We start from the raw sequence: 19302 nt of genomic DNA, 5'->3' as shown, positions 1-19302 counted from the left end.
AGCCATGGAACAGCACCCACTGTTGACTCAGATATAGAGCCGTGAATCATTGGTTTCCTTTCTTATCCTCACTCAAATAGCACAGGAACAACAAATCAAATCATAGAAATAAAACAACTGATAATGAAGCCATTTCAACAACTGCACTCCATGACATAAACCAAATCATATATAGTTACAAAAGGAATATATTAGCCTCTAGTTACAAATCACTATAGGAAACTGAAGATTTCATGGGTCTACAAAACTAACACAACACTTCACAGATACTCATTGTCTAAATTCAAACTTTCATAATCTTGAGAGAGCAATTCAAGAGCTACATCCATCATGCTCTTAAAAAAAAAAAAGAAGAAAGAAAGATCGTTGGAGATCAATGACTAACATATGAGTAAATTGATTCTTCTCAATCTAAATGCTGTCTAATGGGGCAATCAATCTTCCTTTTGAGAAAACAATACGATTCATCAAACTGATGATCCACCAGAGTAAGATCACACAACCTTTCTCCACATCAACTAGTATGGAAAATGGTTCACAAAAAGCACATAATGATGCCTTCTTGGACCATTATTATTTCTTTTGGATCTGCTCTCAAATGCACGGCTGGTTGCCCAGAGCCTTAGAATCAAACAATTGAGTGGTCAACATAGTAAGACACCAACAATGCTACTTCTTATGGCTGTTGGAAAGGAATTTCTTGGCATCAATAATCTATGCCATTCAGAATACATTCTGATGGTCAGATATTATTTCCTTACCACATACAGTCCCCAAAGATGCTGTTAAAACTGAACACCAACTTAACGCAAATGCCACAAGCAAAAAGTCAGTCAATGTTTTTATTTTAATCTAAATAAAAACCTTGCTTTAAACAATTCAGAAGCATAGAATGAAAATTAATGTTTCCAAACTAATAAAAATCCACCCCCCCCAAAAAAAAAAAGGAAGATATTACACAACTTGCAGTTGATGCATGCATTTCATGTTTGGAACATTAACTTATCAAACATCAATGCAAAAATATTTGATTAGAATTAAGAATGCATCCAAGAGAAATGCTTCAATTTCATAAAATCTGTTTATGCAATAATATGACTTATGGTATTTATTTTCATAAAATTGAAACCAGACCATGACTCGTTAAATGCAACCCCCAATTCAACTCTTCTGCTGTTCTGCATGCTTAAAACTCCCTCATTCTGACAGGACCCACCATAAAAAAATTTCGTAACCCAGTCACATTCTATAAGATACATTAATCATGCAGTGTCCCCAGTATATCATCATCTCTAAACAGCTGATACCTGCAAGAGTTTCCAAGAATATTAGCATCACAATTTATGGGCAATTTAAAGCGTGACAACTACAAAAGCGCATCACCAGAAAATTATTTGAAACCATAAGAGTCATAAGACATTGCCGATAAATGAATGTTTCTGAAATAACAACGATGCAGGCAAGTAAACAGATTTGGGATCAGAAGGCCTTGTGAAAGGTATATCCCTCTTCACAAAAGGCCAGGCTTTGTTACAATGGTTATGGACCTTGTTTTTAGGGTTAAGGCCTTAATGGTTATAAGAGCGTTGGAGCACTTAAGTCTTGTGTTTATCATTGTACTCGGCCAACCCATTTAGTGGTATCATTCATCAAGTTCAAGAATAACAGCTAGTTTTAAATCTTTGAAAGAGTTCATTAGCATTAGGATTTAAATTACAAGTCTAGAATTAGGAACTGTATTGTTATTTTCATTTCAGTCATAAAGTCATGTTTGGAAGAGGAATATTATGATTGAATCTATAAATAGGAGATAACACCCAGCATTGAAACCATACTTTTTTAAAGAGAAAAAAAAAAATTCTGTTTAGGCATTAGATTATAACTTATGATTCCATACTTAATGTAAGATTGGGTCACAAGTGATCCAATCCCAGGTAGGATCTTTAGTAAATTCAATAAAAATCAGATTTAGGGACAGATAGTATGAACAAAACAGAAATAAGAGAATAAAGGGAAGAATGGGGGTAGGGGAATAGATTAGGTCGAGTATCTCTCTCTTCCCTAGGGCATCTCACCCAAGCTATCTCTCACGGCACTGCATCTCACAGTTTCCAGCACAAAGCTTTCTTTTTTTCATTCAATCAAATTAGTGTTCAATACTGTAGTCCCTTACAAACGTATGTAGAAGACTCAAAACTGACTCAAACACTAAAAAAGAAAGGCCCAACCCAATCATTAACTAATTGGAAAACATAAACTCACTTGGAAACTGAAATAATAAATAATAGACTCAAAACAGGACTCTATAAACAGATTAAACTAAACTAATGAATTAAATCTCGTTTTCTTACTTTTTACTCATATTTTAGGCCCATTAAAGTGGGGCCCATTACAAAGAAAACCCTTAGGATCAAAGGCCCAACACATACATAACCCAACCCAAGGCTTATTTGCAATAAAATAAGCCCATTAAGTGATGACTTATCTGCATCAGTACTTCCAAGATCTTCATTTGGTTTTTGATTTCTTCCATCAGTCAATGTCTGGTTAATTACATTTCTTTCAGTTACATATCTGCTGGTTCTGAAATCAAATAATTCATACTTGTTTTTCTGCGATCCAGTGATCAGACTCCATAGGATTTAATTCCTAATCTGCTTACCTGAATACCTGTTTTGTTTCACTGAAACCTGAAACCAGATACAATTGCGCCTTAATAATTAGTAGAAAAAAATCAATTCTGTTATTAATTGATAGATCAGATCCTACAGTGTACTTGATCAAAATCTGGTGGCTAATAGTATATCAGGTTCTTTATTATTTTATTTAATAAAATATCAGTATTTTGAACGTTCATGAATTTCTACCAAACCCCTATTTCTGCCCCTATTATTGATTACTAATTATGTCCTTGACAGAACTCAGTTTGGTGTATGATTCTATGTCTACTTCTCATTTGTCCTTTAAAATCCCTAATTATGGTTCTTTACTAGAATCCTTAACTAATTCAAATTTCTAAATCTGAATTTTGTTCTATCAGTATAGAAACCAGCAAGCACAAATTACCCTATTCTCGTAATTAGGGTTAGCATTTGATTGTTCTACATTAGACAGTCAAGAATCTTTTCTATATCATGGAGAAATTATGAGAAAATGTTTCCTGAATCAAAGACTTAAGATTTACCAAAAATTATGCAAATTTTCCTTCAGTTAGCCTAAATTATGGACAAAAAAATCATCAGATCAAGAAACATTCAGATGGTGATACGTACTTTTAGGGGTGTCAAAAAAGCCTCGTCGGCCTGAACCCGCCCTAACCCGCCCTGAGCCCAAACAGGGCCTAGGCTGAGATTTCAGTCCATAAGGCGGGCTAGGGTTGAGAATTTCAGGCCCGAGCCAGCTTGGGCTGGGCTTGGGCTGGGCTGGGCTTGGGTTGGGCTTGGGTTGAGTTCAGAGACCTTAGGGTTGGGAAAGGGTTTTAAAATACCCAGCCCAAACCGGCCCATTGACACCCCTACGTACTTTGTAGAATTCACAATGAGAGAAAGCAAGATAAAATTAGTTCTTTGAGGAAAGCCATTCTCCTAAAGAGACTATTCTCTGTTAAAATTTCTCCTGATCTCCTTATACTAGGTGATACAGATGTACTAAAGACACTTGAACAACCTGATGCAGATCAGAGAGACAGATCTTCTGGTGGTGGGTTTCAGATCAATGGAAGAAAACTACTCAATCTGCTAGGGAAGAAGGGGAGATAAGGGGCGACTCCAGGGACCGGGATTGTGAATAATACTCGTGAACAGTAACATGAACAGTACTTTTAGAAGAAAGATGAGAGAGAGAGAGAACAACAAACTTACTATCACAATAAACTAAATCAATTCCATACATTCGATGGTATGGAGGTTGGGTATCTCACAATATATTTATATCTAACCTTGACCAAGATTGGACAGAATCAGACTTAAAAAAGGAAAATTAATAAAAACAAAAAACAGAGATAAATTAGGGACTCCATGTGTGCCTGGATAGTTTAGGGCACTAAATAAAAGGAACCAAAACAGAAAAGGACTCTAAAATCTCCCATCTGCAGATCTAACTAGGAACGACAATTATAAAGAAACAACCTATGCTACCCAGGAAGCTAATCTCAATTGTAACCAACTGCTTGGGAGTTTCCTCAGCTGACACAAGCAATTAATCTAAAAAGGAGTAATAACTGAAATAACCCAATGGAATCCATGTCTGGACTGGAGATTAGGTTCCTAGATATCAGAAACTCAAATAAACGCAAGCTGTAATAACTCTCCATACAAGTCGCCACAAATCCTGGTCTTAAGGAAACTAGAAAATTCCACACAAGGCTGGTCATGTGTTACTATACACATGAACAGTAAACTGGTTCTATAATAAACCAAATCAAACCGACAAGTCTGTAACAAACCAGCCTAAACAAACCAAACCAAACTGGTCCTACATTATTCCCTTCTTGTTTGAAAAAAATCTCCATTTGAGTTTGGTAAAACGGGAGGATCTTCAATGCACAATAAGAAACCATCTCTCTAACCTAACTAAATCAGTGAACAGACCATGATCCAATGGTAAGATATCGGTGATAAGAGGTCCATTGTTGAAATTGCAATGTGGAAGCACAAATTCGACTGATTTTATCAAAAGACCAACCAGTATATTTACTCCACAGATGGTTCTTCAACCATAACTGGAGCTACTTGGTCTTCCATCATTGATGGGTCGTCTTTTTTCTTTTCCACCATTACTCAATGAATGAGATCAGTTTACCGAAGGAAGATTCCATACAATCGGATATTCGGATGTGACCAGCAATTGTTTCTCAATTCCATGCATTGTCACCGAGTTTCTTCGAAATTCGCTTCAACCTTTTGCATGTTCTCTTACACAATTTGAATTTTTGGGCGAATAGAAAAATAAAAGAGTAGGATTCATGGTGTCCACGGCCAGGTTTCGCTCCAATACCATGCTGATGCAAATCAGTGAGATGGATCCATTAGTGGTGGGTTTCAGGTTGATGGAAGAGAACTACTCAATCTGCTAGGGAAGATGGTAATAAGGGGCTCTTCTGGGGATAGTGAACAATAAAATGAACAGTGATTTTAGAAGACAGATGAGAGGAGAGAGGCAACAACCTTACTGTCACAACAAACTTAATTAATTCCATTCATTTGATCTTATCAAGGTTGGGCCTCTTATTATATATTTGGGAAAAAGAAAGCTACCCGCTTGTGTGTGCCTATGCCTAGACAGAGGCAGGCGCAAAAAGACTCCGCGGCCCCCCCCCCAATGCCCATGAGCTGAAGATGCCTCCATGCAGCCTCCCATTGGTCTGCACACCAGCCTGCTCATCTGTTCTCTTGCCATATATATTTATAACTAACCTTAACCACAATTGGACAGAATCAGACTTAAAAAAAGGAAAATAAAGAAAAACAAAACAGAGATGAATTAGGAAGTTCCATGTGTACCATTGTGGTGTAAACTCATGTGAACAGGAAACTGGTTCTGTAGTAAACTAAATCAACCAAAAAAAGTTCTGATCTGGACTAAACCAAGCCTAAACCAACCAAACCAAACTGGTTCTGCAACCCATAGCTAAACCCAAATACAAGACTCCAACACAAATACACCACTAAATACTGTCCCACCCACAAAAACAACTAATTCATCTTCTAATCGACTAAAAATTTCTACATGTATCAGACGGTCTGAAATGTAAGCAAAACTTTTACTACCCCAACTTTGGCATCATCAGAGTACACGAACCTTGGTTTGTGGCCCATCTAATGATTGTCACAATACTTAGCTCTGAATTCCCGTCAACCGCATGTCATATACTAGAAACTTCAATAAGATCAGGAAAGCAAGCATGGAACAGTAAACTACATCTCTATATATGGTTGCATAGATGTTATTCCCCCTTCATGACCTCCTCCTCCCCCTTTATCTGTGGATATATAATTGACCATATTTACAATGTCACTAGCCAAATAAAGGCTGTAGCCATACAAATAATCCACAAGGAAAAATACAAAACATAAATCAATACCCTGCTGAATATCTGGTGCGTAAAGTACGTCATGAAGAAGAAGGTGCGCCAAGTACACATCTATGAGAGATGTAGTCACTAATGCTAGGAAAGGCTGTCTCAATAAAGTCGACTCCGTGTGACTCTATCTTAGTCATTCCTCCATTAGGGTGTTCACCATACATAACGTAACCCTTTGAGCTGTTAGAATATCTTACAAAGATGTGTTTCCAAGCTCTAGGGCCAAGCTTCCCAAACTTATGAGAGGTATTGTGAACGTAACTTGCTAAACCCCATGATCGTATATGCCCCAAGTTGGGTTATGCGCCCTTCCATAACTCATAGGAGGTTGAAGTTACTGATTGTGAAGGCACCTAATTAAGGATATAGGCTGCAGTTAAAATATCATCCCCTCAGAAAGATATTGGGAGGTTGACTTATGCCATCATCGACCTAACCATATCCAAAAGTGTCCTATTCCTCCTCTCCACTACGCCATTTTGTTGCGGAGTATAAGGAATTGTAAGCTCTTGCTTAACTGATTCTCAACCTCTACCACATAGTATGAGACAATCTAATGCCTCTTAGCAAGGAGCGATCAGATACACATAACCATATCGCGAATAATCATCAATGAATGTGAGAAAATAAAAGGTGCCATAGTGTGCATTTGCATTTATAGGTCTGCAAACGTTTGAGTGGACAAGCTTTAGAGGCTGGGTAGCTCAGACTGCCTTTCCAAAAAGCTTCCGATGAGCCTTACCAACTAGATAGCCCACACATAGAGAAATTAACTTTAACGAGTGAGCCTAAAAGGCCTTCTTTAGCTAACCTAGCCATCCCGTCTCACCCTATATGTCCGAATCTAGCATGTCAGGTAACATATTTAGAATTATCACATGTATTAACTGTATAAGAAATAGATAAAGCAAAATCAATTAAATCTAATTTAAAAAATCCATCACTTAAAGATCCACATCCAACTATAATATCACTAAAATAAAATTCTAAAGTGCAACCGTCAATATGGAAAGAATATCCTAAAGGTTATAATGGAGAAACTGAAAGTAGATTATGCTGAATATTTGGTGTGTAAAGCACGTCATAAAGTAGCAAGTTGCGCCCAATACGCATCTTGAGCTGATAAGTACCAACTCCTCGAACTGCCTCACTAGTGCCATTCCCCATGAACACATTCTGGGATCTAGTTGGAACTCTACAATAATCTATAAAACCCCCTCGATCTCACACTATGTGTTTTGTTGCTCATGTATTAACAAGCCAATCAGATTGTGTATGGGCAACCAAAACACGGGTTCAAACAAATGTACAGAGAGAGTGATAGAAATGGCACATTCTTTGGCTCAGTGCAACCACGAGCGAAGTGCCCTATCTTTTGGCAGTTATAGCATTTGACCTTGGATAAATCCTTCTTTCCGTCATGCTTGCCTCTTTTGCACTTGTAGGGCTTGCCCTCTTTTGATGTTTGGTTCTGAGCACTACCTTGATTTCCTAGGTTGCCCTGTCTTTTGTGCATAAGACTTACACTTGCCTCCCTGGGCAACTAAGGCAGTAACATGGTTCGTCTCTTGGAGCTCTGCCTCAAGTTCCACATGTTGTACAACGTCAACAAAATTTTAACGCTATCATTGTGTATGAGAACGAGCTTTATGGGGCTCCAGGAATCGGGTAGTGTCCAGATGAAAAATTAAACCTGTTGTTTGTTAGCAAAGGTGGTCCCAGCATCTTTTAGCTTCCGAATCATGACCTTGACCACTCTAAGGTGTTCATTCTTGCATAGTATGCTTATGGTCCATCTTATAAATCTCAAACTTCAAGGCCACACCCCTTATCCTTGTAGTAGATGTACCTTTAAAATCAATTTTCAGCTAGTCCCACATAAACACAGCCATAATGCACTTCTCATAATCACCAATCAGATCATTGTACATAGCGTTTAACATAATAAAACACGCACTAGGATCCTTTTTCACCCACTAATTGTAGGCTTCCATACCACGACAATGCTGAGCTGTAGTACCCTTCGCGGTTCTCAATAGTAGTGGTTAAATAATCAAGATAATTTACCTGGAGTATTTGACCATTGTTATGGACAAATGTGCGGAGGTTACTACCGCTCAGAACGGTTGTGATATAGAAGCCTACAATCAATGGGTGAAAAAGGATCGTAGTGCATGTTTTATTATGTTAAGTGTATGCATAATGATCTGATTGGTGATTATGAGAAATGCATCATGGCTGTGTCCATGTGGGACCAGCTGAAAATTAACTTCGAAGGTACATCTACTACAAGGTTATGGGGTATAACCTTGAAGTTTGAAATGTATAAGACGGACCCTAAGCACACTATGTAAGAACGAACACCTTAGGGTGGTCAAGGTCATGATTCAGAAGCTAAAAGATGTTGTGACCACCTTTACTAACAAACCGCAAGTTTAATCTGTCATCAAGACACTACCTGATTCCTGGAGGCCCGTAAAGCTCATTGTCACACACAATAACAGCGTTAAAATTTTACTGACGTTGCACAACATGTGGAACTTGAGGCTGAGCACCAAGAGGCGAACCGTGTTATTGCCCTAGTTGCCCAGGAAGGCAAACGTAAGTCCTAAGCACAAAAGACAAGACAACCTAGGAAATCAGGTTAAGGCTCATAACCAAACATCGAAAGAAGGCAAGCCCTTCAAGTGCAAAAAAGGCAAGCATGGCAGAAAGAAGGATTTATCCAAGGACAAATGCTATAACTACCAGAAGATGGGGGCACTTTGCTTGTGATTGCACTGAGCCGAAGAAGGTATTATTTCTATCCCTCTCTGTACATTTATCTATATCCATGCTTTAGTTACCCATACATAATTTAATTGGCTTGTGGATACCTGAGCAACAAAACACATAGCGCAATATCGAGGGGGTTTTATAAATCACCGTAGAGTTTTAGCTGGATCACAGAATGTGTTAATGGGAAACGACATTGGTGAGGCTGTTCGAGAAGTTGGTACTCATCAGCTCAAGATGCGTATTGGGCGCACCTTGCTTCTTCACGAAGTGTTTTACGCACCAAATATTCAGCATAATCTACTTTCAATTTCTCCATAATTACCTTTAGGGTATTCTTTCCATATTGACAGTTGCACTTTAGAATTTTATTTAGGTGGTACGATAGTTGAACGTGGATCCTTAATTGATGGATTTTTTAAATTAGATTTAATTGATTATGCTTCATTTATTTCTTATGTAGTTAATGGGATAATTCTAAATCAATTACTTGGCATGCTAAACTAGGACACAGGGCGCAATAGGATAGCTAAGTTAGCTAGAGAAGGCATTTTAGGCTCACTCGCTAAAGTCGACCACCCTATGTGCGAGTTGTCTAACTGGTAAGGCTCATCGGAAGCCTTTTGGAGAGACAATCTGAGCTACCCAACCTCTAAAACTTGACCACTCAAACATTTGTAAACCAATAAATGTAAAGGCACACCATGGCACCTATTATTTTCTCACATTTATTGATGATTATTCGTGACACGATTGTGTGTATATGAACGCTTACTACTAAGAGGCATTAGATTGCCTCAAACGATTCGTGGCAGAGGTTGAGAATCAGTTAAGCAAGAGCTTAAAAACTCTACACATTGATCGGGACACGAGTATCTATCTGGCTAGTTTACAGAACTGTGTGAGAAAGGGATTTACATGCAGTTGATCGTTCCTTATAGTCCGCAACAAAATGGCATAGCGGAGAGGAGGAAACTCTTAGATGATTAGGTCGATGATGGAACAAGTCAACCTCCCAGTATCTTTCTGAGGAAATGTTCTTTTGACTGCAGCTTACATCCTTAATCAGGTGCCTTCATAATTAATTCCTTCAACCCCTTATGATTTATGAACGGGCGCAGAACCCAACTTGGGGCATATACGACCATGGAGATCAGCAAGTTACATTCACGGTACCTCCCATAAGTTTGGGAAGCTTGGCCCTAGAGCTTGGAAACACACAACTCAAAGGGTTACATTATGTGCGGTGAACACCCTCATAGAGGAATGATTAAGATAGAGTCACGCGATGTTGACTTTATTGAGACAGTCTTTCCTCACATTAATGATGCCAGTAGGAATCTCGACCTCTTGGAGATAGAGGACGAGAAAAGCGTCTCAGTGAGACTGAGCATCAGCCTAGTAGGAATGTACTAACTAGTGGGAGTGTGCCACTAGACAATCATTAAGATTTCCTCACGCGTAGGAGCACTCGTGGGCACATTCCTCGTCGTTTTGAGATTGACGGAAAAGCCCTCATTTGTATTCCAAAGGATGAGGATAAACTCACTTCTTTGCCAGAGGCGCTCTCCACACTAAGGATAAGTGGAAAACTGTTATGGAGGATGAACTGAGTTCTATGAATAAGAAGTAAGAACCAAGGGAATTAGTTAGACTACCTCTTGGGCCTAAGACCATTAGGAACAAATAGGTTCTAAAGGTCAAACGCAAGGCAGACTGTTCAATTAACAAGTATAAGGCATGCTTTGTGGTGAAGGGTTATACCCAAAAGGAGGGTGTACACTATGTTGAGACTTTCTCCCCTGTGGTAAGAATTGCCTCAATTCACCTCATTAGACCCTTTGTCGTAAAACTGAATTTGGAATTCTTTCAAATGGATGTTAAAACTGCATTTCTCAATGAAGAACTAGATGAGGAAATCTTTATGGATCAATCAGTGGGTTTTAAGGTTGAAGGACAAGAGCGCAAAGTTTGTCATCTCAAACATTCTATATATGGCCTCCAGCAATCGCTTAGGCAGTGATACTTTAGATTTCATCATGTCAATATGTAATACCTCTATTAGTTTTGAAATAATTGAAGAAGACCACTGGGTATATGTGAAATAGTCCCAGGGAAGTTTTCTTATTCTATCCTTGCATATTAATGACATGTTGTTGGCTAGGAATGACATAGAGATGATTGTCGCGACTAAAAAGTGGTTGTTCTCTACTTTTAAGATGGACATGGGTGAAGCCAACTCTGTGTTAGGCATTAAGATTGTGAGAAATCACTTTAGGATTTTTATTTTTTATTAATTTATCTTAAAAAACTTACATAAAAAAGATCCTTGAATGATTCCACATGGGCAAATCTAAACCCATTGGAACTCCCATGGACAAGGTGTGTTCTTTGAGGCTTAACTAGTGCCCTAAAACTATTAAGGAGAAGAATCAAATGTCTAAAGTACCCTATGCAACAGCAATGGATAATCTGATATACGCAATGATTGCACGCATCAAAAAATATGCTTCGCAATTGGCATAGCTAATCGTTACCAGAATAACCCAGGACCAGGTCATTGGCAAGCAATGAAAAGAATCTTTTGATACCTTAGTGGGACTATTGATCCCATCCTCTCCCAGTGGTTTGCATTTGAGATCAAGGCTACAGTGATGCTGACTGGGCTAGTGATAGAGACGAGCACAAATCTAGTTCGAGATATACATTTGTCTAAGTAGGTGAGGCTGTATCTTAGAGCAACAAGAAACAGACCAGCATCGCCCTATCCACGATGGAGTCCGAGTACATCGCGACGTCAACAGCCGTTCAGGAAGCCGTTTGCTTAAGTTCCTATAGTCCCTTGACATTACCGCTCATTCAGGAGATGCGATGCTTTACACAATAATCGTACAACAGCCTTGGCATTTGCTAAGGACCCCAAGTCCATAAAAAACCAAGCACATAGACATCAGATATCACTACTTTTGAGACTAATGAGCACATTTATGTCTGAAATCTTAGGATATAAGCATGCATTTTTATGTACTTAGAATGGAGCTACCTTGGGTTTGACTCTCTTTTTGCGGGTTTTGTATTTTAAAAGTCTTAAAGAGTATCGGGCGTCATATCTCCAATTTTACATGTAAAGAGGTCCTATTTCTTTTAATGGTTGCGAAGAGGACGAAATTTTGAGCAAGATAGACGTGTTGCATTAAAAGTACACATTCGTTTTGACACCCGTACAAGTGATTATTCTTTTTGTCAGAAAAAGAATAATGGAGCAGAACATAACCGAGATGCAGGCCCAGCCCTTCTGTAGTTGTCCCAAGGGTACAAAAGACATTCCAAGAAGTCAACAAAGATGGAGGGACCCACACACTTTGGCGCTACACTCTCTCTCCTCCCCCTTGGGTGATTCTCTCTATTTTGGAGATTTTGTGAAGATTTTCTCTCCCGTTTTCCACCTAACACAAGGGGCATGGACGGAATTTCCAACTCAAATAGAAGATAGCCTAAAATCGTGCAAAGCAAAGAGGAAAATCGTCCAAGATGGTTTTTGCACAAGATAGAAGAGAGAAAAGAAAATAAAGAGAAAAAATAGGAAAAAAAATCTTAGGAGACTCTCCTCTCTCCTACGATTCTCTCCCTTTCTCTCCTCTCCCCTCCACCTCATCACTATTGATCTCAAAAGATCCTATAAACCGATTTGAGTTTCCCCCCAATTAAGAAACCTAAATCGTTGGACTCTCTCCCCTATCTCCTTTCCATACTTCTCTTTTCTCTCCTACCCTTCACCTCATCACAAACCAAACCGTTGGACTCTCTCTCCCCTATTCCCTATAAATAAAAATCATCCAAGAGGGGAGAGGGCGCACTACTCTTTTAGGGTTTTCTTTTCTCTAGGTTTTCTCTAGTTCTTCTTCTTACTTTTTGGTTTAAGCACCTATGTAATGGATTTTCATTTAATGAATGCAAGTTTTTTTTATGATTATTGTTCATGGTATTCAGTTGTACATTTACTTTCTAGTTCTAAGTAACAAGAACCAAGTGTGGAGCATAAGTTTTTAAGTTCAGATTTGTCTTCTCCAGGCCTAGCAATTTCAGATTTGGTTCATTCCAGATCTGGTTTTTAGGGCTAGTAGTATTTCAAATCAAACAATAAACAATCAAGTTTAATTCAAGTACTGAAGTTTAGGAAGGTAGGATTCTTCATAAGTCTTCTCATCCCCCCTCTCATTCCCTTTTCTTGCTACTCATTCATTCTTAGCTTAGGTTTTTAATTTTAGTTTTACTTTATTGTTTTCCCTTTCTCCCAAGGTTCTTGGCCAGACGATGCGTTTGCACTATTACTTTATTTTAGCTCAGCATTTTTTCTTTTACCTTTACTTTATTGCTTTTTATTTCAGCACTTTCAGCTATATACTTTTTATCTGTGTTGTTTGAAGTATTTAAATTCCTAGATGTGTTGGTTATGACGCTTTTAGATGCATTTGTTTTAGAGCGGTAGTTAGAAATAGATCACCATAATTAATCGATACACTTTGCCATTACTAAAAGAAACTAAAAATAAAGTGGTTGCTCTCCTTGTGTTCGACCTGTAGCTACACTGATTCGTACGCTTGCGGTCACTTTTAAATCTCAAACAGAGACATAGTTGCACAAAGAGAAGTTGTCTTGAAGTATATCTCCACGAGTAGCATGGTGGCTGATCCATTAACCAAGCCTATTGCTCGGGACGTTTTCCTTACTCATGTTAAGAATCTAGGACTTCGACATGGATGATTTGTTTTTTGAGTTCTGACATTTCTTTAGACATTATTGTTATCACTCATTGATTTATATATAAAACATATACTTCTTTTGGGTGATTTACGTGTGTACACATTTTATTTTGTAAATATGTCATTAAGCTTGAATCGATCCAATCACACGGGTGATTAACCTTAGCGCTTGGAACCAACAAGCAAGATAAGCCAAATTCATCTTGACACTTAGAAATAATGAGTAAGATGAACATATAGCTTTTAAACTAAGTGATGCCTTAGTTAGAGCTAAGATGAGACCAATCTATGATCGAACAAAGAGATCCCACATCTCAGTGTAGCCTACTTATAGTCGAGTGTGAGACTTTAGATAAGTGTCGTGCGGGCGACTAGGCTAAATTTCGGGTTAGGCACTTGACAAAGCTGCTGAGCCCAAACTCATGTGGTTTTCTTTGTTACAATCGTTTATGAGTGATTGAATGGATCCCTTCTTCATCACTATGAGCCACTTGAATCAAACTAAGTTTATCCTACGGATATCCTCTCCTTGAGACCATGTCATGAAGAGATGCTATATGACGCTACTTTGGCGTGCTCCTTAGGATCATAGATGATGTGGTCCAACATGACACAATTGGAAAAGCGGTTGGGATTAGTCGAGTTGAAATATGGGCTAAGAGAAAATTATTCGAAATTACACCCTTGTTTTGTGGCTCATTGCCCGAGCGACTTGTCATATTTGTGTTTCGACGTAGTCATGAACACATTACCTTTTTTAGGTCAGCACTGCACATCATGAGGGATCGAGAGTGCTAGATTTGATGTAGTTGGATTGTTTAGGATACCCCAGATTGTTTGTGAGTGATCTACTATGTTGATTAAATAGAAGCTTGATATATGCTCCTAACATAATATTTCGTTAGTACGTTGCATGCTCCATTTATGATGAGACACCTATAGCAGAGAGACTTCTAGAATAGACAATTAAGTATGTCCGTCCTGCGTGGACGAGTGGGAGATGTTAACCGAACTGGATCTTAACCTAATTCATTCGTGGGTTGTCCACTTGAGGTAATTATAGACCCACTAGGATTAGGAACCCTAGCTGGCCAAAACTCAATAAATAAAGAGGTTTGGCCATAACAAAACAAGTTTTTAACCTAATCTCAAAAGCTCTATCTCTCTCCCTATTCTCTTATGTCTATCCCAATTGAGAGTTTGTGTCTTCAAGGATCTCCATTGTTATCATTGGATTTGGAGGGTGGAACTTTTCCTAACGAAACTGTTGCTAAGCTTCGGATCGTAATTGTTTGTGCGGATCGACGCATAGTACAACCCGATCCATTCCGCTGTGAGGAAAGCTCCATTCATATAATCCATGACCCTCTCATTATTTTCTGGTTTACAAAACAGATGTGCCTTCACGAACAACAAATCCATTCTCTCGCCTATAATTCCACTACACAATTACTAGACCTTGGTTTTCAAATAAATGAGATGTTCTTTGGCCACAGAATATCTAGCTCACCTAGTTAAATGTGGCAGTTTCCATGCAACAAAATCAGAACAAGATATCCACTTGACAAGTATCCCAATCTAAGCATCAAGAAAGTTAAGGATACTTTGATATTTCCAAAAATGGTGATGAAACACTGTCGAGATTTGTCACAAATAATCAATTAAATTTACCCAACAGCACAACATAAAATTTGGGCTTCGCAGTGTCTGACATACCTACACAAGACACTCATGATCTGTCCACAGATTACAGGGACGTAAAACAAATAGTCAGGAGGAAGTGTAGAAAACACTGCAGTTGGAACAATTATAGCCAAAAACAAAAACTAAATACATTCAAAAAGGAAAACCTCTTAACTCCAACCACTCATCAGCCTTTCTTAAAATCGCTCCATCATGTTGACAAGAAAAGGTTGCAACGTGAAACAATCAAAAGAATCGCCAATACTTCTCCAAGGACAAAAGAAACAAGATCACTTATGTCACAATGGTATAAATACCACATGATAAAGGATCTTTAATTCTCATTTCAGAATGCTAATACAAACCCTGGGCAAAAGGGGCTTAGTCAAGAGAAAGAAAAAAAATATCACCTTCGCAAAGGATCCATATTAGAACTCAAACTTTATTATACCCCCAATGGCTATCCAACGTACAATCAATTCAGTTAATTCCAAGGACCATTTGAATCAAAAGATCAAATTAAATCAATCTAGAAGTATGCAATCCATAAATTGCAAAGGCAGACTTCAGTCATAGTTGTCTAGGTGATGCCTAGGCATCCAGACTTCTTGGCCACCTTGCTGATGTCACCAGGACCCATCCAATGTCTTGTGTCACCTAGAAGCTAATAGAAGGTCTTATTCCAGAGAAAACATGGTTTTCCATCTTTTTCTATTTGATAATTAACCTGCCACAATGACTATCAATATACAACCAATAGTCAGCCAATTTGCAGGGCAAATATAGTCAATAAAAAATTCCAGATGAAGCAATGAGTTCATGCATAGTTAAACAAAACATTGATGCACAAATAGGAAATAGGACTGAACCCAAAATGTGTATAATGCAAGACATTCCTGAAGATACACCTCAAAACTAGAAAACACAAATTCAGGAAAATTGGGGAAGTTTAACTTGGAAAGGAAAAGCTACACTCACTCTTTATCACCAAGTTTTACTGTTGTTCCTCCATATTCAGGTAATAGTACAGTGTCTCCCTCCTTTACAGCAACAGGAATAAGCTTCCCATCTCTATCGCGAGCTCCAGGACCCACCTCAACAACTTTACCAGAGTTCAGCTGATTGAAGCACCGGAAAAGATATAGATCATCACACACAAATTGGTGTCTTCAGACAAAACTACACGCCCAAACCAAGTAAGAACTACAACACTACTTTAAAGACAAAGAAGTAACAAAAACAACAAAGGCTACCCGATAAACAAGAAAGTCCCGAAGTTTGAGACCGAATTCCAGCCTCTACTACTATTAAGTTCTACCAAATTCACCCAAAAGAGGTAAAAGCAGAAGAAACAGAAAAACTAAGATGAAACATAGATCTAGGGCCCATTTGATAACATTTCAAGAAATGCATTTCTGCCGTTTCTGGACAAAAACGGTAGAAATGGAACAAAAGGCGGCTGATAAAACTGTTTGGTTTCACTTGTTTTCTGAAATAGAAATTGAAATTTCTATCTATTTATGGTTCAAGAAACGAACCAGGCAACACAAGTAGCCATTTCTGGAAACGCCATTCTTTTGCTGGTTACTATCGACTTCCAGAAACATGACTTACCAAACACCTTAAATTATGTTTCTGCAAAACGTTATAAAACGGGCCCTAATGTTTCCAGAATTAAAACAATATCCAGAACCAAAAGTCGCCGGAGTTTTCTAATAACTTAATACATTGCAGAACGAAGACAACCGAGAAGCTAAGTCACGAATTAAAACGAATTCATCATAGTCGGTTCAATTTCATCACAAACCCTAACATCATGGGGAGAAAAAGTGTAAATGTTAAAAACCCAGATGAAATTTTCCAAACAAAACAACACCCAGAAGCAGAAAATATCAGAAACAGTAAAACAATACACAAGATAAGAACAATCTAGAAGCAGAAACTGTTAAGACTTGGGATTCTGACCATGTTGGTCTTCTCGGGGAGTAAAATTCCTGCACTCGTTTTGGATGGAGGAACGATTTTCTCCACCAAGATACGATTCAGAGCTGGGATCAAGCGCTTTGCCATGGGAGCTTCCGGACTCGGGAGACGGTGAACCCAAATTGAATAGAACCTCCTCACCTGAATGTCTCGTTTGTTGGGTTGTAGGGTTTAAGGAGGGTTTATGGGTGATCAAATTACTCTAATACCCTTGCTGGTTAGGGTTCTGTTACAGTTTTTTTTTTTTTTTGGATAAATCTGTCAGGCCCGGTTATTTTAGAAGTTCAGTGTGGGGTGGGAATCTTTGACTACTAGGTCCCACATGTTAGTAGGGTTAAAAGCAAGGAAAGTAAAATTTGAGGAAAATTAGATTTCCCATCCCAACCTTGTTTGATTGGCACTTAATTGTGAGAGAGAGAGAGAGATGGAGAGAGAACAGAGGAATGAAGAAAGAGAGGGCTAGGTTTCTACAACTCCTCATTGGGGCCATGGCTTTGCCGATGGTGGTTACACGGCTGAGATGAAGGAAAAAAGTTATGGTAAGAGTTAAAGAATAATCATGACCTTGAATCGGTGGAAAAGACGATTGTTGATTCGGCATTGAAATCAGTAAATCGTTGGAAGAATTCCATTGAGTTGCGATAAGTGGCGAGACTCTCGAGTTTCTGGAACTGAACCGCCATGCATGTGCCATGAGAAGGTGGAGTCTACATCAGTTGCGATATTGTCAATCATGTGTAATTAATTTATGTCCCACTTATTTTCCTCTCTACAAAGAAATACATTCAATAGAAAGCACCCAAAAAAAAGTATAATATTTCTCTTGTAATGTGGTTATTGCTTATGTTGAACTATTTCTTTTCATATCTCTGCAATCCTTTTCCTTCTTCACCTTTTCATATTCCTAAGAAATTCTCCATATGGAATGAATTCTTCCATTTCAGGTCTCAGATCATAGAAATTCTCCTTCTAAAATGAATTCTCATTGTTGGTTATTTGCACTACGATGTGGAGCGATGGTAGCAAGATGGGGGAGTTGTAGACATCCAAAGTAGGTGAGGAAGTTGCAGACGGATGCTGGTCAGGTATGAGATAGCATCGGCCGGTGGGGACTAAGATTGTAAGCTGGGTTATGCATAGGTGTGGGGCGATGGTAGCAAGGTTGGGGTTGGGTGGAAACTGAGGTCGCGAGCCGTTGCAATGACTTTCCACCTGGAAAGTTGTTGGTGTATGATATCTTGTATTCCATCAGAGTTTAATCTAGGGAGTACTGGTGCAGCACTTCGACAGGCAGGACGGCGGTCCCACTAGCTGGTTAGCGGGCCATGGGGGTTGCAAGGGGGCAGGAGGACCCCTGCATAGCAACTGGTGTAAGGGGGCACAGCCCCCTACTCGAATTTTTTATTTGAGGGCAATTGTGTACTTTTTGGATTATGATTTTTTCGCTATATATTTGTAGCGAGGGTTTTTTTTCTCTGTAATACAAGCAATACTGAGAGGTGTGAGGAGCTATAACCCTATTCTCCATTGATAGTGAAGCAGGATCTCATCTCACGGGGGATGTAGGCAACCTTGCCGAACCTCGTAAAATCCATGTGCATTGTTTGTTCTGTTTTTCCATTATTTTCTGCATCGTTTTAGGGTTGTGTTTCTACAAATTAGTATAAGAGCTCTAGGTTTTCGTTCTAGGGTTTCCTATCATGATGATAGGGAAGGGATCAAATATCAAGTATGATATCAAGCGGTTCAATGGGAAGAACAATTTCACTCTCTGGAGTCAAAGGATGAAGGATCTTCTGATACAACAGGGTTTGGTGAAAAAATTATTGGGAAAGTTGAAGAAACCTGTAAAAAATTACTGACGAAGATTGGGAGGAGATGGAGGAAAAGGCGGTAAGTGCTATTTGATTGAATCTTTCTGATGATGCGCTACAATATGTTGTGGGTATTGAATCTGCACCGCAGTTATAGGCAAAACTTTAAAGCATCTACATGACGAAGTCCTTAACGAACAAG

The 19302-nt window shown here is 38.7% G+C and overlaps 1 protein-coding gene across 1 annotated transcript; it reads right to left on the bottom strand.

The window, feature by feature from the left end:
- Positions 1-1002: 1002 nt before the first annotated feature.
- LOC122061115 (10 kDa chaperonin, mitochondrial-like) lies at positions 1003-17454 on the bottom strand. The gene is made up of 3 exons (XM_042624303.1): positions 17269-17454; positions 16282-16421; positions 1003-1307 (listed from the first exon to the last, which is right to left on the bottom strand). Exons 1-3 carry the CDS (start codon positions 17371-17373, stop codon positions 1259-1261), a joined length of 294 nt encoding a protein of 97 aa, XP_042480237.1. The 5' UTR covers positions 17374-17454; the 3' UTR covers positions 1003-1258.
- Positions 17455-19302: the final 1848 nt, after the last annotated feature.

This window comes from Macadamia integrifolia, chromosome 14 (genome assembly GCF_013358625.1).
Source record: "Macadamia integrifolia cultivar HAES 741 chromosome 14, SCU_Mint_v3, whole genome shotgun sequence".
Taxonomy (NCBI): Eukaryota; Viridiplantae; Streptophyta; class Magnoliopsida; order Proteales; family Proteaceae; genus Macadamia; species Macadamia integrifolia.
This window is presented reverse-complemented; position numbering and strand designations above follow the sequence as displayed.

Coding starts and splice junctions, on each gene's coding strand:
- LOC122061115 (XM_042624303.1), bottom strand. CDS start 17,373: ATGGCAAAGCGCTTGATCCCAGCTCTGAATCGTATCTTGGTGGAGAAA. Junction 16,422..17,268: donor TCCCCGAGAAGACCAACATG/GTCAGAATCCCA, acceptor TGCTTCAATCAG/CTGAACTCTGGTAAAGTTGT. Junction 1,308..16,281: donor GTAAAACTTGGTGATAAAGA/GTGAGTGTAGCT, acceptor AAACTCTTGCAG/GTATCAGCTGTTTAGAGATG.